The sequence below is a fragment of the Dendropsophus ebraccatus genome, chromosome 10 (assembly GCF_027789765.1).
Source record: "Dendropsophus ebraccatus isolate aDenEbr1 chromosome 10, aDenEbr1.pat, whole genome shotgun sequence".
Classification (NCBI taxonomy): domain Eukaryota; kingdom Metazoa; phylum Chordata; class Amphibia; order Anura; family Hylidae; genus Dendropsophus; species Dendropsophus ebraccatus.
In genome coordinates, this window is record NC_091463.1 from 73,020,529 (window position 1) to 73,048,280 (window position 27,752).

Sequence of the window (27,752 nt, forward strand, 5' to 3'; positions counted from 1 at the left end):
GCTGCGCCAGTGAAGCCCCGCCCAAGTAGCACAACGCGCAGTGAAAAAAATCACTTTTTACTGAAACAAGCACCATGACGTATGATATAAAATAAGGTATGAAAACTAAAAAAAATTTACCCATTACACCTGTGTACAGAAGTCATAGTGCTAAAAGGGGGGACAGTGTCACTTTAAAGTGAATGTACTGATGGTACATTGGCTTTAAGGGTACAAACCCACTTGCCGGATCCGCAGTGAGTCCTCTCGCTGCGTATTTGCAGCAGGGATGTACAGTTTGTCCCCAGCCCGCCCCGTTAACCCCCTGGCCGCCGGAGTATATAATTTACCTGATCCCGGCTCCGGCTTGCTTCGGTGGTTCCCGGTGTCTTCAGCAAGCCGGAGGCGGGATCAGGTAAAGTATATGCTCGCTCCAGCCGCCCGCCCGCAGCCCCGGCCGCCCGATTGCCCCCCCCCCCCCCCCCCCCCCCCCGATCACTGGGACCCCACCAATCCTGAGAATGCGGACTTAGGGTACTATTACACCAACAGATCTGACGAAAGATTATCTGCCAAAGATTTGAAGCCAAACCCAGGAACAGACTATAATCAGAGAGCAGGTCATAAAGGAAAGACTGGATTTCTCCTCTTTTCAAATCCGCTCCTGGGTTTGGCTTCAAATCTTTGGCAGATAATCTGTCGTCAGATCTGTTGGTGTAATAGTACCCTAAGGGCCCTATTACACCAACAGATTATCTGACAGATTTTTTTGGGCCAAAGACGGGAATGGATTATAAACAAAGAACAGTTAGTAAAGGAAAGACTGAGATTTCTTCTCAAATCCATTCTTGGCTTTGTCTTAAAAAAATCTGTCAGATAATCTATTGGTGTAATATGGCCCTAAATCATCCCCAGAATTAAATTGTTAGTGTTTGTGTGTGTGTGTGTGTGTTTTTTTGTTTTTTGTTTTTTTAAATTGTCAATAGTTTAGGCGATTTTAAGAAATGTTGCAATTGGGTTTATTAGGCAAATATGTCATTATCTGCATTCAAAAAGACTTTTCCAAGGTCCCCCCCCCTCCTCTCTTATTCACTGCTCATTATCAGGAAATCTCGACTCTTTTACATCAGTCGAGCCCTGTGTAATCTAGGGAGGAGGGAGATTAGTCACCAGCAGGGAACAAAGGATTACACAGTGGGACCTGTGTGAAAGCTAGTATTCAGAGGTCAGTGCTGACTTCAGAGGAGATAGCCCAGTGATGTAGCTGTAAATTAGCTTTGTTGTCCCGTTTTGGTGCCTTATCTCCCTCCACCCCTCCCCCTTTTCATGATAACAATGCAATTTTTCGGCTAAAAAACCCAATTACTACTACTTATGGGAATGCCCTTTTTACATATAGACACTGAGTACTAAAGGGAATGAAGAAAATACTAATAGTAACATAAGCAAAAAGAATCTATATGAACGATCACTTGCTTTTGTGAATTATTGATGCCTTCCTTAAAGCAGAGAAAAAAAAATCAAATTCACTGGTGTCAGAAAGTTATACAGATCTGTACATTATTTGTATTTAAAAAGTCTTCCAGTACTTTTCAGCTGCTGATTGCCCTGCAGGAAGTGGTGTTCTTTTTCCAGTCTGACCCAGACTGGAATATATATTCCACTTCCTGCAAAACATACAGCAGCTGATAAGTACTGAAAGACTTCAGAGTTTTAACTAGCAGTAATTTACAAATCTTTATAACTTTCTGACACCAGTTGACTTTTTTTTTCTGGAGTACCCCTTTAAGCCGCCTAGCTTCTTCTCCAGCGTCCTTCCAGTCATCCCAGACACCAGCCACTTAGGGTTATGTAATAAACGCTCGTCTGTGCTGCTTGTGGCTTTTCCTATTTCCTGTATAGGTTGGATAGAAGTGGTGTGACAGGAGCGGCCTCCCTTGTACCAGAGGTCAGTGTGTGCAGCCTTCCCTAGGTTCAGAAGTTTGGCTACATCAGGCAATGTGGTTGACGGAGCTCTATGTATTCTCATCACAGTCTTGTATAAAGGGATTCTGTAAACAGCGACACTGACATCTCTGTCATAATGGATTATGGTTGCGTGTTCTAAAAGTTCCTAAAATAAACAGATTTGTCATAGACGTGTCCTCGGGGTGATGGGGAGGTAAATGAGAACTGATTAGCACATCACGAGAAGCAAGAAAACAAGACCCACCAAAGCAGATTACAGAAATGGGATTTCTAATCAGGAGGTAGATACTGTTCTTGCTGTGATGTCGTGACAAGAAATTATGGTAAACTTGAAGTCATACATTGTGGAATAATTCAATTCAATTTTGTACAGTAAATCTGCAATAGATCAAAGTCTGTGCTCAGTATATAGTGATGTGAATAGTTAAAAGTTGCATTGATGGAATTGAAAGAGGGGATAATGCCTCCAGGCTTGTGGTGATAAAGCAAAGGGCTGCTTAACCAGAGAGGTCTGTTTTTCAATGCTGTTTTTCTGAAGACTTCCAGTACTTATCAGCTGCTGTATGTCCTGAAGAAAGTGGTGTATTCTTTTCAGTCTGACACTGTGCTCTCTGCTGCCACCTCTGTCCATGTCAGGAACTGTCCAGAGCAGGAGAGGTTTTCTATGACTATTTGCTACTGCTCTGGACAGTTCCACGCCCCAGACGTCTGGCACAGTCAAACTAATATGTGTAAATGTACCAATTCTATCAAATATCCTGAGCCACTTTTAATAAATGTGGCATGTGCTTAGATTGTCCAGTCTAGGAATTATCCAGTATCTGTATATCTGCCTCTGTGTCCCAAGAATTGTTTGTTTGTTCATAATTCTTAAAAGGCAACCTTTTTGTTCTTTTTCAGACTTATCCAAAAACAGATTTACAGAGATCCCGCTGGACGTCTGCCTGTTCGCACCGCTTGAAACCTTAAATTTATATCACAACTGCATCAAGTGCATTCCTGAGACCATCAAAAATCTCCAGATGTTAACTTACTTAAATATCAGGTGAGCGCAGATATTTCCTGTTGTAATAAAGAAAATCTTGTCTGCTTCAGTATTAAAGGGGTAGTGCGGCACTAAACAATTGTTCACTAAATAACATACGTTACAAAGTTATACTACTTTGTAATGTATTTTATGTTAGTGAATGGCCCCCTTCCCCGTGTTTCCCCCCACCCACGTTAGACCCGGAAATGTAGTGCTCTATACTGGATTTGATGCGACCAAAAATGCAGCGATACCAAACATGTTTGTTTGTTTGTTTATTTATTTTTATTTATAAAATGGGAAAAGGGGGGTTATTCAGACTTTTATTAGGGGAGTGTTTATGAATAAAGATTTTTTTTTTTTTTTTAACTTTTACATTAATTAGAAGTCCCCCTGGGGGACTTCTAATACAACTACACTGATCTCTCATAGAGATCAGTGTAGCTGTATAACACGGCACCAATCCATGAGATCGGTGCTCTGTTGCTATGGTCTGCTGCAGACCATTGAAATAGAATACCGAGCCAGCATCAGCGTCATTCCGAAGTTGAGGCCCAGCTCTGTAAGACCAAGGGATCCCCCTCCGTGATCGCATCTCCACCGCCACTAGACACCAGGGATGGACTGCAAATAACACTGTTAGATGCAGCTGTCATGTTTGTCAAGTTGTACAAATCACCTATATACACTTAAGGGAAATGCTCATAAGCATTTCCCGTAATAAGTGTATATTGGTGATTTGTATGTATTTTGGAGGGCAATACAATACTTTTTATAAAAATTTTCACCAGAGTTCTCCTTTAAATACACATATAAATGGGGCAAGAAACATGCATAACGTGAACAAACAATACCTTTAATTTTTTTTTTTTTTAGATCTTAATAAAACCATGTTCGGGAGCATAGACAGCATTGGGTGTGTTTAGAGCAGTAAGCAGCTCATAATCATCGTTAAGCGAATGTACCATCGCCCCTACTGAATTTTTTTTTTTCTGCTGTACCTGTTTGGCGCCAGTGCAGGAATCCCAGTGGCTCGGTCCTTTTTTCAAAACACGGCACAGTTTTCTGCTTGAGCACCAGCTTGAAGCACTGGGTGCAGGTGTGTTACCCCACAGTGGGACAATAACCCCTCCTCTCGATGACGCATCTTTATTATAAGCAGGGATGTGGCACCAAGAGGAGGGGTTATCACATTGAGGGGTGGGGGCCTTGCTGCCCTTGTGGAGGACTTAACAAACAAACTATTCTTACTGCATCATGCTCACCCTAATCCGGCTGTCCCGCTAAACACTGCTGCCAGAAGGACTTGTCTCGGCCGTCATCCCATCTCTCAGCGCTGTAACATCTCAGCCAGTGATTGGCTGAGCAGGCTATCCTTGCCGAGAGGAGTCCATCTTGGGAGTTGCAGCGGGAGTGTTTAGCCGCAGAAAAAACTGAAAAATCACCACAAAAAAATGGCCAAAATGCTAGAAAAAAAAAGTCTGATTCTTTGTCGTCACCAAGCACAGCTACTAGGAAAGTAAAGGCCGTCATTATTAAATCATACTTGTAATCACAAAAAAACTTTTGACATGTCATAGAAACATTTCAATATTTTTTATCAGTTGAGGGAGGTCTGAGTGCTCAGTCCGTGACCGAGCAGGAGAAGGCATGTGCTGCCGGGCATCTCTTTGCTTTGCGTCTGTTTAACAAGACAGCCCTATAGACTTGCATTAGTCTCGGTCATATGACCTAGAGCTAGGAGAGAACACTCAGACCCCGACCAATAAAACTTTTGCCATGTCTGTGTTTTCATTTTGCCATCTAACAGTTTTGTATTTTCTCTTTCACAGTCGAAATCTTTTATCAACGTTGCCAAAATATCTCTTTGATTTGCCGCTAAAGGTTTTGGTTGTCAGTAATAATAAACTTGTTTCCATTCCTGAAGAGGTTGGAAAATTAAAAGGCTTAATGGAACTGGTATGTAAGCTTCCTTTTCTCCCCCCCCCCCCTGTCTTCTCCCCATTATTGGTTTACTTAATCATTTACTCTTCGTTACAGGATGTCAGCTGCAATGAAATACAAGTTCTTCCACCTCAAGTAGGAAAGCTCCATTCACTTAGGGAACTAAACTTGAGAAGGAATAATCTCAAAGTTCTACCAGATGGTACATTTTCTTATATATAAAACCTATATGTTCTGTGATGATGTCCTGGTCAAACATTGAGAGGTAAAATAGTAAAGTAGTAAAGATTAAATACTAACAGAAGATCCTTTAGCTCCTGCGGCCTTTCCCGGGCCATTTCTCCACTGTTTCAGGGTACCTTCACATGTACCAGATCTGCAGGGGAGTTCACGCTGCGAGTTTGCAGCGAAATCCGCTGCGAATCGTGGTGGTATGAAGTTCAATGGGGTTTCATACCCGCAGCGGAATTTTTATTCCGCTGCGAGTATGTAACCCGGCCCCTATAACCCCCTGCGGGCAGGAGCATACATTACCTGCTCGACGTCGCGGCTGCATGTGAGGCTCCCGTCGGTCCCCATCAGCCAATCAGTGCACAGGCAGCACTGATTGGCTGATGGGGACAGAGGGGAGACTTACATGCAGCCGCGGCGCCAAGCAAGTAATGTATGCTCCGGGAGTGGGCTGCAGGGGGTTAAAGGGGCCGGGTTACATGTGTAACCCCATTCTACTTCACACTACATGGATTCGCAGCTAACTTCATGGATTCGCAGCGTGAAATCTGTGAATCCGGTATGTGTAAAGGCACCCTTAGTATGAAGATCATAGGTGTAGTTTGAGTGCTATCACAGAGCTTGCACAAGCAGTGTGTGTGTGTGTGTGTGTGTGTGTGTGTGTGTGTGTGTTAGATATGTAAATTATAAAATGCATGTACAGTATGTTTTATTGTTTATAATCTTTTTGAATAATGTATTTAAAGGAAGAGCGTGTCCTTCTAAAACGATTTACACTTTTGTTTTCTCCCCTTAGAGCTGTCGTCACTTCCACTGGTAAAGCTGGACTTTTCGTGTAATAAGATTACAGAAATCCCAGTAAGCTACAGGAAGCTACGGCAGCTTGAAGTATTAATATTGGATAATAATCCTATGCAGATACCTCCAGCACAGGTAGGTGGATGTCTGAACACAGCAATGAACACGCTCATTCCAGCTTTTACTGTAACTGTTGGCATCCCAAACTAGGCCATCACTAGTGACTACATTACTTTCATTATGAAAATTGGAATGAGCTTTTTTTTTTCCCATTAGGGGGACCAAGATTAAAGGTGTGAGTGTAGGTTTGCAACACTGCAGTCATATTGTAGATATAACATTTTTTTTTGTTTTATAATGCTTTTATTTGTATGGTGCCAATTGATTTTGCAGCACTTTACAGTTTTTCCAAACTAAAATTGACGTTTTGTTTCCAAGCCGAGTTTATGCAGATTTATTCTTCAACTAGTGGATGGGATTATAAATAAATAAATTAATAATAATATTCTGATCGTTTTTTTATTACATGGGGCGATATCCGCCCGAATTGGCCTGATTGGTCGGATAATTGCCTCGTGTAATAGGCCCCTAATAGTAACCTTTTAGGGTCCATTTACACAGATTATCTGCCAAAGATTTGAAGCCAAAACCAGGAATGGATTTGAAAAGAGAAGAAATCTCAGGCTTTCCTTTATGACCTCATCTCTGTATATAGTCTGTTTCTGGCTTTGGCTTCAAATCTTTGGCAGATAATCTGTCAGATAATCTTTCTGTGTAAATGGACCCTTAAAGTTGTAGGAGTACACAGGCAAATGGCACATTAAAGTCTGTCTGAGGAACAGAACTGCAAAATCTGGAATATCAGAAGCAAAAACGTAAGCATATATTTTCTTTCTAATGTAGATTTGCCTAAAAGGAAAAGTTCACATATTTAAGTTCCTGAATATTCACGCTTGCTGTAGGACAGAAAAAAAGCCAGACTCGCTCGACTTGCCCTCACTCGTGAAAAGACTGACTCCTCAGCCTCTCACAGACAGGTACTTTGTCTTCACTTTGCGAAGATTATTTTTGTTAGCTCTGTAACACTCAAAAAAAAACTTCCATTCCTCACCAATAAAAATAGTCTACTTATATATGCCTTCTATTTAATTCCACATAATACAGCATATACCATGTGTCCATGCTGCAGGTGGTGCTAGGGTACAGAGGGAAACCTCTGCAGCCTCCTGGCTAGTTCTCACCTCATTCCCCTCATGGCTTGATGTAGTAGGTTCTGCTGGTTAGCTTTCAGAGGGATATGGTGTGCACGCTAGACCTTCTCCACATATGATTGGTTTCATTCATGCCTTACCACTTCTAAAAACTGAATTGTCCTTCCCCCCCCCCCCCCCCTTGCAAAATCACTATGCAGATTTCTTTAGAAGTAGGGATGTTGAAATAAAGGAAAACAATTCTGACCAATTAGCAGCAGGGCTGTGGAGTCGGTAAGCTGCAGCTCCGACTCCAACTTCTGAATTTTATCAGGACCGACTCCCGACTCCAACTTCTGCTCCTTCATAAATGGCTGGTCATATACCAGGGGAATTATTTATCACGCTGGCTCAGCAGCTTCTCCCTAATGTCCTACATGATCCTGGGGCGACTTCTGAGGGAATAAAGGAATACTGTATATAAAGCAGATTCTCCTGTGTGTGCAGTGGATGCAGCCAGCCTCCATGCCCTGAACTACTCACAACTAGACTAGATGGAGCAGGTGGTCTTTTCCTGCTTACAGTCTTCTATGTTTTTAACTAAATATTCACAATACTTAAAGAAACACTGCTAACACTGCCAGATACCCGTAATATAGAGGTCAGCCATAGTGATAATAGAGGGGTCACACAGTGAAATAGAAGGTCACTGTGGGGGCACGCAATAGCACGTATACACACACACACAGCCTGCTGCAGCCATAGCGCACACACACACACACACACACACACACAGCTTGCTGCAGCCATAGCGCACAATACACACACACACGGCTTGCTGCGGCCATAGCACACATACACACAGCCTGCTGCAGCCATAGCACACACACAGCCTGCTGTAGTCATAGCGCACACACAAAAATCCTACTGCAGCCATAGCGCACGCACACACACACACACACACACACACACCTGCAGCCATAGAACACTGAAGAAAAACACACAATCTTCTCCCAGAGAGAAAACACCACATTGAGGACAGAGGTTACTGCTACACTACTTATGTCTTCTCCTCCTCTGTATTACACAGGATATCTTCATATTACACTGCTGCTCATATACAATCATCCAGCATCCAGGAAGAGAACAGCACAGATCTCCCCCCCACACAATGGACTCTTCCAGCTCAGAAACAAACTGCCAAATAGTGACTGACAACTTTTCCATGACCCCCCCTTATGTAATAGGGCCAGCGTCCTATTAGAATGTTGCTCATAATATATAATAATGAGCAAAACTTGTAAAATTCATATCAAAATTCAATTCTACATTTTTAAAGATTTTTTTTTTTTTTTTTAAAGCTGCAGTCTGAGTCGATACATTTTTTCCCGACTCCAACTCTGACTCCAGCCAAAGCTAGCTCCGACTCAGACTCCACAACCCTGATTAGCAGTGCAAGAAACCTAATGGTTTAAGTGAGGCTGCTTTGTCCCACATCAGTACTGCTACATGTGTGCTAGGAACAAATCATGGAGAAAATATGCAAGCATATATCCCAATGTGTACCCATTTACTTTATTAGACCCAATGTAGTCTATTAGGCATTATGGCCCATTTCCTGAATGTTTGCATTTATGTTGGTGGGATATGAAAGAATAACCAACTTAGCCTGGTAAAATGAAGGTAGATTTTTAGAAAATGGATTGAGTGGTTACACTGTGGTATGTCACACTCGTTTTATTTATGACCTCTGAAGCGGTGCCAGTCCATGATTTTAATCCAGGTTAACATTAGCTTTCTAAAAACTGGAAATGACCAGGACAGCACTTCAGTACCTGGCACTACTGTTACTAATGTAGAGACATGTATACCTTTTATTTCTGTATTTCATTGGGCTTTAAACTTCTTTTTTTTTTTTTTTAACCTTTTTGTTTAGTATTGAAGACTTTTACCCAAGTAAAAACCATGGTCCTGACTCTGGAATTGGCAGCGACAATGGAGATAAACGTCTGTCAACAACTGAAGTATGTTGTGTAATGCATTTGTCTCGTTACAGTGATGAAGTTTGGTCAGAGAATTGCCCATAAGTGTTTTGTGTATTGAGCCATTTGTGTATATTCGCATCTTTTGTGCTAATCTCCAAAGTCTTTGTTAATCTTTCTCAAGTCTGTAAACGCTCATCGTTCACAGCATACATGGAAGCAATTACAATCATTCATAGTAAATATATTATATAAAATTATGTTTAAAATCATATTTACTATTTTAATTACCATCGCAATAACCACTTTTCATAGCAATTTCTTTCTGTCTAAACGCCTATCGTTTTAATGAAAAAATTATTGCTTGTCTGCTAAAGGAGCTTTTAAGATTAAAAGATAAAATTGCTTAAAACTCCTCTTAAAGGGGTTATTTGGCTAAGGAAAACTATAAATTGATTGTTGCAGGTATATATCAAACAATAATCTGTGCTTACCTCTCTGTTCTCCCGAAGTGTGTTCCTACAATGTTTCTGGTTCCCAGTTGAATGCCCCCACCTCTACTTATGAGACCATGACTGCCTGCTAAGCCAACCACTGGCTGAGACAGGACAGCACCGCTGCCAGTGATTGGCTAAGCGGTCTGTCAGTGGAAGCATTCAGCGGGGATCTGGAGACTGCATAGGACAATACCAGGGGAGCGCAGAGAGGGGAGCATAGCTTCTTTATTGTTTTGTATATACCTGCATATAGTTTTCCCTAACCAGTTAACTCCTTTTAAGAACAAATCCCTTGTCCCATTAATGATTGGAGTGGCAGCAGGCTGCTCTTCCTCTATTCCATTTGCTTGGTATTTGACTGCAAAGTATAGCAGAGTACAATACTTGGATAAAGCCCTGTTTATTCAGTGGAGGCTAAAAGTGTTCTTTTGGCCTTCATTTGGCTGTTGTGTACTATATAACTTTTTTTCAGCTGTATGGTGAAGCCTAGTATGCTGCACTATTCCAAACAGAGCATAAATAAAGAAGAAAAAAATTTCATGCATATATAAAAAAAATGTATATATTTTGTATAACTAAAACACACAGCCATATCGGCTGCAGGAACATCATTTTATTTGTATTGCGGGCACATGTGTGTGCCTGCAACTCAATTAACCATTGTACTCTATGCAATGTATGACTGTCAGAACGGCCATACGTTGTGTGAACAGAGCAGAATTGCATTATTTTTAAGGCAAGAACAATCGTGTAGTTTTCCATGGAGAGGGTTGGTGTTAATGATTTCGGGTGTTATTTATGTACGCTCACCTGTCATCCTTATTTTCTCTTTTGCTGTGTAGCCTTCTGACGATGACACAATCAGCCTTCACTCTCAGGTATCGGAATCAAGAGACCAGGCACTGAAAAATGACAATCATTTGCTAGGATGTAAACTGGACTCTCATAAAGGTAACATTGTGAACTTGTTAACATTACAATACAATAATTCAGGCATGCATAATTGCCTGAACTAAAGCGTCTCTGTACCTACAATCTGTCACCCCAAACAGCTTGTACCGTCAGCTGCTTTTCATCCAACATCTGTCATTTGGTCCATTCGGCAGGTGATGCAGTTATTGTCCTAAAACACTACTTTTAAACTTGCAGCCCTGTGTCAAATTGGCGTGGCCTAGAGTGTCTAAGCCCTGCCTCTCCATCCCTCCTCCCTGCCTTTGCCACCATTAGGTATGCCCCAAGCAGGATTTCTTCCATTCACCACATGTCTGACCCAGGTGCCTTAACGATCCTGCACTTGCAGTGTTCAGACAAGTGATGTATAGGAGAAATCCTGCTTGGGACATTCCTTATGGTGTAGAGGGTGGGGAGGAGGGACGGAGAGGTGGTGCAAGCCTAGGGCATGGGTACTCTAGGCCACACCAATTTGACACAGGGCTGCAAGTGTAAAAGTTGTTTTTTAGGACAATAACTGCATCGCCTGCCGAACGGACCCCAGGACAGGTTTCTGATAAAAAGCAGCTATCCGTTTGTACGAGCAGATTGTGGGTACAGAGTCACTTCAACACTTAAATTGTCACATTCCCTATCTTGCACGGTTAACAATGTAAGCACGAAAAACCCCACCAAAGTCCAAATTTGCAGAATTTTGGTCACATCCAAGAAAAAAAAAATTGAAAAATAATTGATCAAATAGTCCTTTATATACAAATGTGTTACCGATCAGAACTACCAATCATAGCGCAAAAAAATGACCCTCACACAGCCCTACAGGCAGAAAGATAAAACCGTTCAGTTTATTCATTTGAGTTCCCTGATGAAGCTCATTTAGCGAAACGTATGTAGGGACGGCTCCTTTGGTGTGCAGCAATATGGGTGAGTTCAATATGGACTGAGGTTGTGATAGTAACCAGTTATAGACTCCTTGGCATTATATAAGGAAAGATATAGGGGGTACTGTGAGACTTGTTATATTAAGAATCTCATGTAATAAGATTATGGGTATCCCTATCATGTCATGTAGCTGGAGGTCCTGACAGTGTGTTTCACAGCCGCAGCACTGTTAATGAGTTATATTAGCTGACACCATTTTTATTGTTATGTTTTCTTACTTGTTATTTTTTACATATAATATACGATGCTTGAACAGGTATCTTTTTAATATACAATCAAATATCAATTGATTTTTATTAACTAAGCCCATTGTTTTCTTGTGTAATATCTTCCTAGTGGCTTGTTTCAGTATTGATAGGGGAAAAGCATATTCTATTATAGTCGGTGCCAGACCCCTTATAACCATGAAACATGACTAGAGATTATCGGCTAAACCAGCATCTCTTCCAAAAGTTAGTCATCATCTAGGTGGCGCTATAGAGCCGTCTCTCTTCCTTTTTGAGAGTAGCTACTGAGTGTGTAATTACTATACACAAAATAATGGAGAAATTGCTTTATATGTGATGTACCAAAGATATCTAATGTGTTGCAATTCACAAACCTTGGTGACTTAAGAAATTATTTAACAATACAGGTCAAGATCAGGAGATTTACGACTATGACCCCAGTGCAGAGGATCCCGCTATGTCTGATCATGGCGATGTGCAGCTTACTGGACCCTTTGTTTCTTATATTAAGGTAGTTTCCATAATAATCTAACCTGCCTTGCTCTCGCTCTTTTTAATGTTTTCTTTTTGATTTATGTGTCCTGATTTATTTCTTTAAGGAAAGAGGGAAACTAAGTGATAAATCAGAGAAAGTTGAAGAGAATGAAGAATGGGAAGAAGAACAAAGGTTATTTTTTTTTATTATTTCTGTCTGATCACTGTGATGGAAAGTATATGATGATCTGGTCCCCTCAGTAGTCAACATATCAGGTCATTACAACACCTGACAGAGGGCAGATGGCAAGAGTTTGGGTACATAAAATTTTCTATCAATTCATGCAGTACTTGATTAGTTGTGTATGTTGGGAATAGATTGCAGTTTTTTTTCCCCAAAAAACATTGCCCCATCTGTTGAGTGTACTATTGCGGCTCGGCATTATACACTTCAAATTTGCTGAGCTTCAATACCAGACACAAGTGGTGGACAGGTGGACAGGAGCAGTCATGTTTTTCTAATCCTGCATAACCCTTTAACTTGTGAAGGAGAATTCTTATACAAGTTTATCCCCGATCCATGGAGGATATCAAGCTGATCGTTGGGCCTAGAGCGATCAACTTGTTATCCATGTGGATTGTCGATATAACAAGATGTCACATACCTGCAGAGAAATTTTCATTCCGCTGCCAGCATGTGACCCGGCCTCTTTAACCCCCTCGCAGCCCCCGGCTCCGAGCATACATATACCTGCTCGGCGTCACGGCTGTGTGTGAGGCTTCTGGCTCCCCATTAGCCAATCAGTGCTACGGTGCACTGATTGGCTGAAGAGCGAGGGGAGCCGCTAGCCTCACACACAGCCGCGGCGCCGAGCAGGTAATGTATGCTCCGAGCCGGGGGCTGCGAGGGGGGGGTTTAAATAGGCCGGGTCACATGCTGGCGGCGGAATGAAAATTTCTCTGCAGGTATGCGACCCATTCAGCTTCACACTACCAGGATCCGCAGCGGATTTCGCTGCAAACTCGCAGCGTGAAATCCACTGCGGATCCGGTACGTGTGAAGCTACCCTTACTGTGGAAAACCTGCCTTACTTGCTGTAGGGAAAAATAATGCTTTATATTGTTGCTCTCTAGGACTGTATAAAGCATGACAAGTCACATGGCTTCTCATGACCAAGGCAGCCGTAAATTGCTTAGTACTGTGATTTTTTTTTTTTTTTTTAAATCTAACCCTATTAATTTATATTACTACTTAGGCTTCAGAAGGAGCAGTTATTAGAAGAGGAAGAAGAGGATGAAATTAAAGAAGTAACAGATCTGAGAAAAATAGCAGCACAGTTATTGCAGCAAGAAAAGCACAACAGGTATCGTATTCTGCAGAGACTACTGAGTTTTAAGGCTGTGTTCTCACATGAAACCTAATGAAGCCTAATTTAAGCTCTCCAGGTTTGTTTGTTTTTTCCCCTCTTACAATGCTAACCCAGCATTCCTTACTTCCTTATATTTAATTTCTGCAGCTGGGTCATGGGACCATGACCATCAGAAAATACATTCTCTCGTGTGTAACTGGAAGTAGTCTGTCCGAACTATAGAAGTGCATTATCAGATCCCTCATGGCAGTTCTCAGCCCCCTGTCCGCCCAGCTTTGCCCATTATGTTGCTCTCTGAGCCCCTCTCCTATCATGCACAGATTGCTGCTGAATATAGAATTCCAGCCTTCTTTGGTGGGGACCAGGCATACTGTGATATATGTAATCTGTGATGTAGCCTGACACTGCTGTTTTGCATGTAGGAGCTGGAACCCCTCCCAAGGAAACAGACTGCAGCTCTATCACATTTGAGTCCTATAGCAGGGCTGTCAAACTCTCAGCCCCCCCCAGCTGCTGCAAAATGACTACTCCCATCTTGTCTAAACAACCAAAGATTTAGGTGGACAACAGCTGGAGGGCCACAGTTTGACACCAGTGTTCTGGAAGATCTAGCACACCTGCTGCACTTAGGACTCCAGATGAGTGTGTCTGCCCTCTCTGTCTCTGCAAATACATCATAACAAAGGAGGGCTGAATTAGTAGAGCATATGAGAGGGATATAGTTGTAGTTTTTGTGTAACTTTTTTTTTTTTTTTTTTAAGCAAACCTAATAACCCTATGACATGTACATGGGTGTAAAAAGACCTTTACACAAATACAGTGAGGTAGTTTATTCTTTTAGTCCATAATCCCCTTCTTTAAGAAGCAGTTTACAAAAAATTATTATTTTAAAGCACTATTACACAAAGCGATTATCTACCGTATTTGGCCGATTATTAGCCAGTGCGGCCGATAATCGCTTTGTGTAATAGAAGTGCATATCAGCTGATCGTTGCCAATGTTGGCTGATCGTTTTCTTTAAATGTCTTTCAACATGTTGAAAGACAAACGAGGAGGATAGCAACGATATGCTGCCATCCCTCCATGTAATAGAATCGGCAGCAGCATACAACCGCTATCTCCTATGGGCTCCCTGGATGATCTATCTCCTATGGGTGGCACCTGTACCATCCCCACCAACCGCCCCTTCCTCCCCCCGTACTTACCCGCTCACTATCTGTGCGTGTAATAGCACTGGCAGTGAGTGGGGAACAAGAAGCAAGCAGGCGCTGACCTGAAAGGTTGTTGCTTGCTCCTGGAGATCGCCCTGTGTAATAGGGGCTCTACCATGATAAGTTGTCTTCTCCAGAATCGCCTACCACTACCCTGTGCCTACTTATAATGACAGCTCTTGTTACAGTCTTATGGGGAACCTCTTAGCAGCTGAAACAAAACTCTGCTCCAAATTTAAAAGTATTGCAATGGTGCCACCTGCTGTACAGAAATATTACTGTTTAGTCTATAAGGTTGTGTTAAGAGTTCAAGAAGCGTAACATTTGGAGCCACCTTACTTTTATCTGAGAACTACATAAACGCATGTACTCATGCGACTAGCAGGACAGTAAAACATGTGTATGTTGATTCTATAGTAAAGTTGATAACACTCTGCCAACCAGCATATTGCAACACACTGAATACAGGGCATTGTAAGAAGAATACAGGTACTCAACTGTTATATCTCAGGGTAGGGAGTGACTTATTGGGCAACCTTACACCTTATAGATTACGCTTTAGGAGTGTAATCTGCACTTGACAAAATATATTTTTGCTGAAAGGGGTTATCCAGGATCAGAAAAACATGGCCGCTTTCTTCCAGAAAGTGCTCCACTGTTGTCTCCAGTTTGGCTATGGCTTCTAGGTAACCCCTTTAACTCTTTTCTTTCTTAAAGTGTCACTGTCATTTTACATTTATTTTTTTTGCAGAAATCAATAGTACAGGCGATGTTCAGAAACTTTTTGTTTATTAGCTGAAAAATGCTTTTTTATCAAGAAAAAGCAGTTTGAAGCTCTCCCCCTGTCTTTAAAGAGTTAAGTTACAGCTAATATCTCCTCTTAAAGAGAACAGTCACCCCCCCCCCCCCCCCCCCCCCCGTGCCGGTGGGGAAGGCCACCCGACCCCCCGCTAGAGCCCCGAATACTTACCCCATCTTGCCAAGTCGGCAGGACGAAGATATCCTTGTCGGAAGCCCGGCGCACGCGCTGCAGAGATGAGTTCGACGCCTATAGAGAATGACTGCTCCATTCATTCTCTATGGGCATCGAACTTGCCTATGCAGCTTGCGCACCGGGCTTCCGAAAAGGATATCTCCGCCCCGGGACCGGCTCCAGGAGTGGGGCTTGGCGAGATGGAGTAAGTATGCTGGACTCTAGCAGGGAGTCGGACGGCCTTCACCCCGGCACGGAGGGGGGTGACAGGTTCCCTTTTAAGTCAGCACTGACCTCTGAATAGCGGCTTTCATACAGCTCCCACTGTGTAATCCTTTGTTCTCTGCTGCTGACTGATCTCCCTCCTCCCCCCTCCATAGAACAGACAGGGGCATGTCTGATGCAACAAGACACAATTTCCTGATAATTTGCAGTGAATGGAAAAGAGCAGGGGGGGGGGGCTGGGAAAAGTCTTTTTGAATGCAGAAAATAGCATATTTGTCTAATAAGCCCGATTTACAAAGTTTCTTAAAATCGCCTGTACTGTTGATTTCTGAGGGGGAAAAAATATGACCATGACTCTTTAACTCTTTTCTGATTTATTCTTCCCTCTGCTGTCACTAATCCTGACATCTAATCTTAATCTTTCTCTTTCCTTTCCTGACAAAACTAACAACTCTTCACTTTCCGAACTATCTCCTACTGCTTTCTGCATCTTTTGGGTTTGGTTGGTTTGATTGAAATTTGTCACCAGACGGAGGCCATTAAGTTATAGGACTTCATTCAGTGAAAAGCTCTTCCAGAGGACCAGAGCAGCTGGCCGGGCGTCAAGGTATCACAGTTACTTAGGGTAAACTATGACGTGTTCATCAGATTTTAATCCAGTTTCATTGTACTTGCATACTGCATGCTATAAGCCTTAATGTTTCTTTTTATATATACATCAGTCATAATGATCTTTTATGTGTTTAAACCAGGGGTGGGGAACCTCCGGCCCGCGGGCCGCATCCGGCCCCTGACACCTCCGGATGCGGCCCGCGGCACCCCTGTGACATGCGCTGCTCTGGAGGAGAAGGAGCCGGCATTCACAGCTTCCTCCTGTGTCTGTGACGGTTACCAGACACAGGAGGACACTGTGTATGCCGGCTCCTTCTCCTCCAGAGAGGCACACGTCTTCTGCGGTTTGCGGCTCTCCTGTGATGTGCGCCGCGGTGGTGAGGCAGGAGCCGGCATACACAGCATCTTCCTGTGTCTGTGCCGGCTCCTTCCCCAACAGAGCGGCGCACGTCTTGTGACTCCTGCGGGCCGCGCGCAATGACGTCATTTCACCGCGCGCCGTCTGCAGGAGAAGACCGGCACAGAAGAGAGGAGGGAGAAGAGGACCTGGATAGCGTGGGAGCGGAGGAAAGGTGAGTGGGATGTTTATTTTTTTTTTTATTGGGGGCAGGCACTGGGGATTAACTAGGCCACCAGGGACATGACTGAGAGGGTTAAGAAGGCCACCAGGGACATGACTGAGGGGCTTAACTAGGCTACCAGGGACATGACTGAGGGGGTTAGAAGGCCACCAGGGACATGACTGGGGGGGATGGGGGGTTAAGAAGGCCACCAGGGACCTGACTGGGGGGTTAAGAAGGCCACCAGGGAACTGACTGGGAGGTTAAGAAGGCCACCAGGGACCTGACTGGGGGGTTAACTAGGCCACCAGGCACATTAATCCCCCCCTCACCAGAGGCATCATTGGGTGTGAGGGGGGGGGGGTAATTAGGCTACCAGGGACATGACTGGGGGGTTAACTCAGGCTACAGGGTATCACTAAGGATTCACATCAGGTACAAGGGGCATCACAGAGGGTTAACTACAATAGCAGGGGCATTAGGGGAACAATACTTTGCCTTGCCCTGGGTGCTGCAAACCCACGCTACCCTGCTGCGCACGGTATGCGGCCCTCGAATGATTTTATAAATGCCCGACCGGCCCTCGACATGGAAAAGGTTCCCCACCCCGGGTTTAAACCTTTAATATAACATGTTGGAGTCATGCACAGCTTGCTCCCTGTGTCTTCCACCTCCTGATCTGTACACAGCAGCTTTATTACACAGTGTACAGCTCATGGCTGTAAGTCACAGTCATCCACTTATCAAGCTTTTATATTTGGTAGGAAGTGCTGCTGGGTGGCAAATGTTCCACAGTAGGATAGTGCTCAATATGGATGGGAAACCTTTGGCCCTCCAGCTGTTGCAAGACTGATTCCCATCATGGAAGGGTACGATTCGCAGCTGGAAGGCAGAAGATTTTCTATCATTTTCTAGATTTTAAAGAGGTTATTCAGCGACAATCTTTCTCTTTCAAATCAACTAGTTTTAGAAGGTTATATAGAGTTTTAATTTACTTCTATTTAAAAATCTTGAGTATCAGCTGCTGTATGTCCTGCAGCAAATGGTGTTTTCATTCCAGTCTGACACAGTGCTCTTTGCTGACATTTGTGTCCAAGACATTGACTGTCCACCAGACCGGAGATGTTTTCGATGGGAATTTGTTGGTGCTCTGGACAGAGGTGGCAGCAGAGAGCACTGTGTCAGACTGAAAAGAAAAGCTGCGTCACAGAGAGGTGATATGGTCACACTGGGAGGCGTTGGGACTGCCCCCAGTGCACGGCAAAGAATGGAACTGGGTGGCATTTTAAAAAAATGGACTGCGCAACCAGCAATGTTCAGCTAATGTTAAAAAAAAAATTTTTAACCTGATGGTACAGTTGCTGTCTACTTTTTGAATTACTTTGGTCGTCTTCTCTGAAACATTACTGAAGTGTTTACTGCGTTTTTGCAGTCCTTTTAACATATCTGTTTTTAAATGGTTACTTTTAATGTACACAAAAACATGGTAAACCACATTCTTATGAGTAACTTTATTACCCTGCAGTACAGAATTAACTGATTTTATAAATCTGCACAAATTGGTTAAAAAGATGTTGTTGTGGCTGTTCAGATTAGTTTGTGTAGCTTCGGTAGGTGTATTTATTGTGGCCCTCTTGTTCTTCCAGTGGCTGTTCGGGAGATCATTCTCAGCTGTCGCCATGTAACTGGCAGGTAAGAAGCTTCTCCATTACAGCAGTCCCTAATCTCCTTTTAGGTATTGTAAGTAGATGTGTAGGTGGAACTAAAAATTACTTTGGTCTAGGGAAATAAACCTGAGAGGGGACGCCATCAGAATTAGGACATTACAGTGGTCATTCTGATATGTGCAGTACTGGGAAAAAATATTTGTCCCTCAACCTTGACACCACCATGTCTGACCATAGATTGTGATGTTAGCATTACACCACATGTACTTCCAAAAAGTGCTGCCTTTGACCTGTCAGTATACAAAATAATATCTTACATGTATGGGCAGTCATCTAGATTTAGGGCATCAAACTGCATCCCTCCATCTATTGAAGAACTACAATTCCCATCATGTCTGGGTAGCTAGAGCTTTGGCTGTCCAGGCATGATGGAAATTGTAGCTTTACAACAGCTGGAGGGCAGTGATATTGACGCCCCGATCTAGATATTTTGTAGTAGATGCGTAATTCTCTGGTTCACTGTCTCCTAGAGGCTTTTCACTGTCTATTTTTATTCTCCTTTTTTTTCAGAAATCAATAGTCCAGGCGATTTTAAGAAACATTGCAATTAGGTTTATTAGCCAAATATGGCATTATCTGCATTCAAAAAGACTTTCCCCAGGCCTCCCCTCTTTTCCATTCACTGCAAATTATCAGGAAATTGTGTCTTGTTGTATCAGACGTGCCCCTGTCTGTTCTATGGAGAGGGGAGGTGGGAGGAGTGAAGAGGGAGCTGCATACAGCGGGAGCTGCATGAAAGCTCCTATTCAGAGGTCAGTGCTGACTTCAGAGGAGATAGCCCGGTGATGTAGCTGTAAATTAACTCTTTGTTGTCCTGTTTTGGTGCCTCATCTCCCTCCACCCCTCCCCTCTCCATAAAGAACAATTGAGACGGGGGAGAGCTTCAAACTGCTTTCTCATGATGATAAAAATGCATTTTTCAGCTAATAAACCCAATTACAAAGTTTCTTAAAATCACCGGTACTAATGATTTCTGCAAAAAAAAAATTTAAACAGGTACACTTTAAGGTGGCCATACACGTTCAGTAACTGATGGATGAACAATCACCTGATGTTTGGCAATCAGTTATCTCTTCTGTCCTCTCCCCACCCTCCCCCATTTTTGGTAACGTTTGGTGCAGCTCATGGGTCGGTAAATGGGTGGGAGAGCCCCATACACTGTATGGGGTACGGATGACAAAAAAAAATATAAAGTGTATGGGGACCTTTTAGGCCTAATTTACAAAGCCTGTACCTGTGAAAACGGTGGGTGTATTGTGCTGTGGTAAGGAAAAGTACAGCCTTTGTTTGCTCCCGTACAGGCTAATTTCGGAGCTGTTCTTTTCTGGACACAATGCTTCTAGGGGAGAAAGTCTGAGCATAGCAAACGTCAGTTATTTTTGTCAAATTCCATACAAATAAGACAAAAATGTGTGATCCGTTTACAGCTCTATGTGGTGAGCATAAGCCCTAGTTACAGTGGGATCCTGTATAAAAGTAGTTCTGTAATCTAAAAGACAGCTTGTCTACTTTGTATGGCTTTTCACTCCCCGCTCATACAGTGGCCACATATCAGGGATTAAAGAATAGGAATTAAGCCATTACTGCAGGTAGGCTATGTGGGCGGCAATATAGCAAAAATGTGTGATACTCCAGAGATGGCGCCAACACTGCACAAGCACTCTGTTCTTGTCGAGTTGTGCCCATCGCCAAGGACTTTCATATGTGTAATGTAATGTTTCTTCTGCAGGATGGGGAGAAGGACCGGATCAATGAGCAGGGGTGGCCAGCCGCTGAGTGTGCAGTATGGCAAGCGGAGGAGAGACGGCGATCCAAGCAGACTAGAAAAGAGTACTTCAAGGTAGCGGTTGAACAGTTGACTATTTACTGTGTTGCATTGGTTCTTGTATATCTGTATTTCCCTGTACAGACCCCAGGCACCAGAGCTAAGAGTATCCACAGTAATTAGAAATACATATTTCTGTATTTATAGTCAATATGAGTATAAAGTATATGAAGGTCCTGACACTCCACCGACAGAGTATGTCTGGGATGATGAAATTTAACCTACCCATTCCTTTTGTTCTCAGAGCCGTAAGCCACCACCAGAGCACTCTGGCTGCGGCTTACCCTTCCCTATAGAAAACACAGGTACATTCCTGTGTATGAAGAGGACAGGATCATTTTATAGGTGTATAGATCCAAAATACAATGTAAACTCCACAATATGCATACAGTGTCAGCCGTTGGCCTTTTTTTTTCCTTTTCATACCACAAAACAAACGTGGTGTTCTTGGTTTTTGTACACTGCTTGTATTGGCCATCTTATTGCCTATGTGTCATCTGTGTAGTATGTATAACATTTAAAGGCATTGTATGCAATAATCAGCGCCACTAGGTGGCAGTGTCAACTTGTGGAGGGATTTTGTTCCATCACACGTATTATTAAAGAGATTTTGATAATAAAAGCGGTTGTTTGAGTTGAACTATTAGTATATACTGCTGCGACAGACATCCGTGTCATATACTGTATTTATTAGCTGCTGTATGTCCTACAGAAAGTGGAGTATTCTTTCCAGTCTGACACAGTGCTCTCTGCTGCCACCTTTGTCCATGACAGGAACTGTCCCCATAGCAATCCTCTCCAGCTCTTCCAGTTCCTGTCACAGACAGAAGTGCCAGCCGAGAGCACTGTGTCAGACTGGAAAGAATACAAATGGTACCGATTAAAAACGAAAGCTCCATGAATACAGATGAGTCCTTGACTTCACAAATGTTTTACGTTACACCTTAAGGTAGATTAGAAGATTTCTTAAAAAGCACTGCTGGCCTTACAAAAGACAAGCACCTGGGTGGCTCTACTCTTATTTTATTTTTTTTTATCAATAAAGGTAAAGAGTTAAATAAAACAAATGCAAAAACAAACCTACCAGTCAGGCTCTTCACAGCCTTTAAGAATTGTAATCCTCTCTTATTAGGGATCTGACTCCTGGCACCCCTTCCAATCGGCCGACCTAAAGAGGCTGTGACACAGGGGCCTTCCAAATGTCTACATGTGCTGTACTTGGCAATTGCTGTGGTGTGATGTACCGCAGTGGGGTCAGATTCGAATCCTCCAGACGTCACTGCATTACCTTACACGTCCTGCGCATATAGTCCGGCATTTGCAGAAATGAGCACCTCCTCAGACAGCCGATGGGTCGGGGTTGCGGTAACCAGATTTCCACCGATCTAATATTGATGGTCTTATTTCTGGGATAAGTATTTTTGGAACACAGATGACCTCTTTAAAATGCATGAAAACAGAAACTTGTGTAGAGAACTAGAGTCCCAGAGCTTTACTAGGGAAGATAGTTTATCTCATTAATATACAGATAATTTAGTATTCACCCTCCTTGGATCCACTGCAGCCTTTATTTGGATGAGTGGTTTACTTTGAAATGAACAAAAGTCATCCGCCAATTGTTCTTATAAACACATAATGCATTATTCCTCCTTCATTAACATTCCATACGCACTTACACTAAAAGGCACTTTTGGACGGGGCACTTGGCGTCTGTGCCTGTGGAATTTTAATGAAGAAGGAATAAAGTTTTTATGTGAAGTGCCTGACAACTTGTGTTCATTTTAAAGATACCCTCCGATTTCGGTTACAACTTTTGGGGAGTTTACAGGAAGACTTACAATAAAGAAAATCTGGTCCTTAGGAGGTGTTAAGATTGTGTAAATGCAAGGTTGGATAAATGACATCACGCAACAGATTCCACTGTGTCATTATTTGTTTAATATAAATGGAACCAGAATGGAAAAGCCATGTGTGGAAAAACTAAGTACACCCCATAAATTGTTTGGTTGATTGTAATGGTTCTCTTTATAACTTTATCAATCCCTTGCGTCATTCTGGAGAAATTTGTCATTCTTCTTTACAACATGATTTCAGTTCTTCGGACTGATTCTCACAGCAGCAGATTATAATACCTGTAAGGTGAATCTATTGGCCCCCTTCACACAACCTGAAAATACGTTCGTTTTTCTTTTCAGGAAATCCAGACCTGTAGATTTACATTAGTCAAGGACACCCCTTAGGATCTTTTCTAAAGGGTGTCTGTTCTGGAGAATAGGTCAGGATTTTAACCAACCTAAGCAGCAGCGATGCGATCCTCTCCAGCAATGACACCCCATCTCGGCATGGTATATAGGGTAAACTGTAGAACTAAATCTCTCAGCATGGTGTGTGGTAGCTACACTCACAATGGGAGTTGTAGTTCTGCAACAGATTAGAGAATGTCACAGTACACTAAGGGTCATGTAGGGTATATGTAATGTATGTTGTCATACTAGACCAAATTGAAAATATATATATTTTTTTGTTCTGATCAGGAAATTCTGAAGGCATTTCCTGATGGTTTCCTGAAGGTAAAAATTGATTACTGTCATTAAATGCCTATGCTTTCCTCAAGCCTTTTTAGGCCTCCTGATCAGGATTTCCTGACAGTAAAAACTGAGGCCCCCTTCACACTTCAATAAATGGGTTGGGAAATCCTGATAACGCACAGATTTTCCTGAACACTGACACCCTTCAGGAATTTTCCTAAAGGGTGTCCATTCAGGAAATATTGATGAAAATATGACAGGTTCTATAATTTCCTGACCTATTCTCCTGAACGAATGTCCCCATAGAAGTCTATGGGAGCTCAGGAAATCCTAATGCTTTCCTGGTGTTTTCTGGATGCTCATCAGGAAAGCTTGAAGACTCTTTCTATGGTTCCCTGAATGTATAAGCAGATTACTGTCATGAAATCCTGATTGTTTCCTGAAGGTCACCTGATCAGGATTTCTTGAAAGTAAAAACTGACACGGTCATGGGGGGGCCGTAAAAATTTTCCCTTACTGACATTGAGCTGCAGAGTGGATGTATAATGTCCAATAATGTCATTAGGGAAAGTAAAAATCTGCAGAGATTTTGTGCAGCAAATCAGCCCAGTGTGTGTCTACCCTTAGGCCTTAGTGACTTTTTTCTTAAAATCAGTCTTGTAGTGCGGAAGTAACAGTGTAGCTCTGGCCTCAAAGGGTGTTGTCCCGGGTTCGAGAATGTACTTTCCTTTTCTCATGACTGTAATTCTCCTGATGAACACCACATCTGTAATCTTCACATAACTTTTCTAACTCCGTTCTCATTTTATTTTCACAGTACAAATCTTCTCGGAAGTGTTCAAGTGGACATGACAACGATGAGGTGAGACGTTTAGAAATGTCCTCTATATTCTGCCTAAGTGGAATGATATTCACACATGATATGCATGCGCACCCAATCCATTGCTTTTTGTATGCTCTGTTTCTTTTTTGTTTTTTTTTAATACTTTCAACATGTTTTTTATTGCTTTAAAAAGTTAGAAAAAGAAACCTATAACCTTGAGAGTATGTCCCTATCCAAAGGGAATTTCCATGCAGGGCAAAATCTAAGCAGGGTCAGCTGTGGAAGACTGGGACAGGATCTTGCTAGGCTTCTACTATGTATTTTTTTTTTTTTTAAAGAAATCACTTTTGTATATGCCAATTGAAAGAGAGAAATATAGCTCTGTAGATGGCAAAACTGTAAAAACGTCATCTCTAACAGCTTATTACATGGGCTAATCAATGGTACTGTATAATAGAGCAAGTGATCAGCCATTGTGAGCGAAGTCTCGCTCTTTGGCTTGTCTCCAAAGAATGCTATAAAAAATAACATGGGGCTGACTGCTGATTAACTCTAAAGCCGCACAGTCTAGAGATTTGCACAGATTGTTTAATAGTGGAAAATTGCAGATGACGTATATTGGGAATCTCCAACCTGTCTCTGTGCAAGTTTTCCAATGCTGTTTCTCAGCAATGGGAGAGCCCAGCTTTGAATCACTGTTGTGTATAAACCTGCACTTTAATTCCCTGTAACTCAGTAGGCTCATAATTAGCTGTGACCCAATATAATATCATGGATGTCGGCGTATGAGGTTTGTACGCTGAATTACTTCATTTTTAACTATTTTTGTCTCATTTCATTTTAGCAAAACAGTGATAGTGCAAATGTGTCACCCTCATCTCCTGTATCATCAGAGGTACATCTTGTGCTTTGTTTTCTTTTTACTTCTGTTCAGCTTATGGTTTTTGTTTCTTGGTTGCTTTTTCATTATTAAAAATTTTAAAGCAAAGGTGCCATTTCGCTTGGTCAATTTTTTTTTTTCAGGCGCTGGCGCAGAGATCCCGGTGGTGTGGTCAATTTTTTTAAAACGCTACTCGTTTCCCGCTATCAGCAGCAGTTTCTTTATGTGGACTTCGGACCGATCTATGACTGGAGGCTCAGCGTAATGATATGATATCCCCCTCAGTGATGCGCCATGTCACAAAGGGGAGGGCATATCATTACGCTGGGGTGTCAGGCCCACTTCTAGTGCAAAGAGCGGGTCGAAGTTCACATGAGGAAACCAGTGCCAATTGCGGGAACCGTGCAGCGCTTTGAAATATGGACTGCGCTACCGGTATCTGCGCCAACCAGGTAGTGAAAAATAAAAACACTAAGCGAACTGGTACATTTGCTTCAATGCTCTTACATGCATTTTCAGCCTGATTGTATTGTTTTCTTGCTAATACCCAACATACCAGTTCTGTTATCCCCCCCCCCTTCATATTCTTGCTTATTGCATTTGCCATGAATGAAATGTTCTCCTCATTATGAAGTGATCAGCTATGACTATAGTGTAGGTAGACAGACTATGAGTAATGTCGTCGTCCCCCCCCCCCCCATGAGCTAAGTGACCATACACGTGAGATAATTGCCAATAATCTGATATATGTATGGAGGCATCCCAGGGCATCTAAGATCAAGCGTGTAGAAAGCTGCCTTTACCTTTCTTCCCCTTGGAGGTATGCAGATCTAGAGGTATGTTCACCCTCTCCCAAGGACAATAAACATGCATCCTCAGCCGTGTCAGTATGTTGGATGATTGATTATTTATCCTAAAGTTACGCAAGATATCATTTTTGTTTTCACAAGCTGAAAATGCGCAATCAAGGTACCGATAGAAAGTAAACATCATGGCGCAAAAAAGGACACCTAATACAGCCCCATAGACCAAAGGATAAAAGCGCTATAAGCCTGGGAATAGAGCAATTTAAAGGAACATATATTTGTTAACAATGGTTTGAATTTTTTACCAGCCATCAGATAAAAGAAAAGTTAGACATGTTATATATCATTTTAATCGTAATGACTTGAGGAACATGCATAACAAGTCAGATTTCACCACACTTTGAATTTTTTTCTGAGCTCTGATCACAGCTGTCACCCAGCTCCGCTAACTCCTTCCTTCTTCCTCCCCCCTCCTCTCACTAGAACAGACAGAGTGTGACTCATGCAACAAGTCACAATTTTCAGATTTTTTTGCAATGGATGGAAAAGAGGAGGAGGGAGGGGGGGACCTGGGAAAAGGCTTTTTAAATGCAGATAGTGGCATATTTGGCTAATAAACCCAATTTCAAAGTTTCTTAAAATCGTCTGGACTATTGATTTCTGTAATAAAAAAAAAGATACGACAGTGACTCTTTAAGGGCCAGTTCACACTGAGGAAATACAGCGTAATTTCGTGGCGGAGCTCTCCGCCACGGAATCCCGCCATGCTCAGTGTCCTGCTTCGAGCGAATGGGAGACCGTGCGCTCGTCCGCTTCCTCTCCTCTCTGCTCAAAGAATGAACATGTTAGTTCTTTGAGAGGAGAGGGAGCGGACGAGTGCGTGCCCTCTCCATTCACTTACAGCAGCACACATCTTGCTCAGTGTGAACTGGCCCTAAAGCAGGGGAGAAAAAAAAACCATGAATAATGTACAATGTTCTGTTGTGAAAAATGTTTCAATATAGTGAGTTCTGATTAAATAAATATCAGTACCTGAATTAACCTCCTAAGGACTCGTGACGTACCCGTACGTCATGCGCCCGTAAGAGGTGTTCAGAGCGGGGCCGCGCGGCGACCCCGCTCTGAACCGCCGCGGTCCAGGGTGCCCCTTGTAGCCCGGGACCGCGGGTACAAGTAAGTACAGTAATCAGATGCAGCTGTCAAACATGACAGCTGCATCCGATTACCGGATGCAGCACTTCCCTGGTGTCTAGTGGGGGAGATCGCTCCTCCGGGACGTTGTCCCGGAGGAGCGATCTCCGTTACTGCTGCCGGCCGGGGACCGCTCCAAGATGGCGCCGTCCCCGACTCGACACTCGTTTGCTTTCGGCTGCTGCAGCCGAAAGCAAACGAGTGCCGATCTCATTGATCTTTGCTGTATAACTATACAGCAAAGATCTCAATGAGAGATCAAAGTGTATATAGTAGAAGTCCCCCAGGGGGGCTTCTAGTATATGTGTAAAAAAAAAAAAAAAAAAAAAGTATTGTTATAAGTAAAAAGCCCCCTCCTCTAATAAAAGTCTGAATCACCCCCCTTTTCCCAGGTTTTAACCCCTTAACGACATCGGGCGTACCCATACGCCCCCGTTGCCTGGGCTTTAACGCAAACGGGCGTATGGGTACGCCCGATGTTTCCCCGATCGCTGCGTGTTCACACACAGCGGTCGGGGAAGATGGCCTGCTATAAATCATAGCAGGCCATCATAGCTTCACGGCACGGGGGGTGGTTAACACCCCCCGTGCTTACGATCGCCGCTATAGGCTGATCAATTCAGATCAGCCAATAGCGGCGATCGGAACCTTTGCGGGTCATCGGTGACCCGATGACCCGGAAAAAAATGGCGGTCGGTGCTGTCCGAGGATGGCACCGACCGCCATTACTGTAAAAAGTAATGGTGATCGCCGTGCCACCGGCCCGATCGCCGTGAACGGCCGGCCGTTCACGGCGATCGGGTCGGTGGCACGG

At 43.0% G+C, this 27,752-nt stretch overlaps 1 protein-coding gene across 1 annotated transcript in view; it reads left to right on the forward strand.

Annotated features, from left to right (window-relative positions):
- LRCH2 (leucine rich repeats and calponin homology domain containing 2) overlaps nucleotides 1-27,752 on the forward strand; it is a 75,892-nt gene that overhangs the window by 28,858 nt on the left and 19,282 nt on the right. Inside the window, exons 2-15 of the mRNA XM_069943272.1 lie at nucleotides 2,848-2,992; nucleotides 4,807-4,933; nucleotides 5,015-5,120; nucleotides 5,946-6,082; nucleotides 6,851-6,984; nucleotides 9,074-9,161; nucleotides 10,459-10,567; nucleotides 12,141-12,244; nucleotides 12,333-12,400; nucleotides 13,464-13,571; nucleotides 18,805-18,850; nucleotides 20,615-20,725; nucleotides 24,056-24,100; nucleotides 24,906-24,956. Coding sequence (XP_069799373.1) covers nucleotides 2,848-2,992; nucleotides 4,807-4,933; nucleotides 5,015-5,120; nucleotides 5,946-6,082; nucleotides 6,851-6,984; nucleotides 9,074-9,161; nucleotides 10,459-10,567; nucleotides 12,141-12,244; nucleotides 12,333-12,400; nucleotides 13,464-13,571; nucleotides 18,805-18,850; nucleotides 20,615-20,725; nucleotides 24,056-24,100; nucleotides 24,906-24,956 — 1,379 coding nt within the window. The remainder of the gene's footprint in view (nucleotides 1-2,847; nucleotides 2,993-4,806; nucleotides 4,934-5,014; nucleotides 5,121-5,945; nucleotides 6,083-6,850; nucleotides 6,985-9,073; nucleotides 9,162-10,458; nucleotides 10,568-12,140; nucleotides 12,245-12,332; nucleotides 12,401-13,463; nucleotides 13,572-18,804; nucleotides 18,851-20,614; nucleotides 20,726-24,055; nucleotides 24,101-24,905; nucleotides 24,957-27,752) is intronic.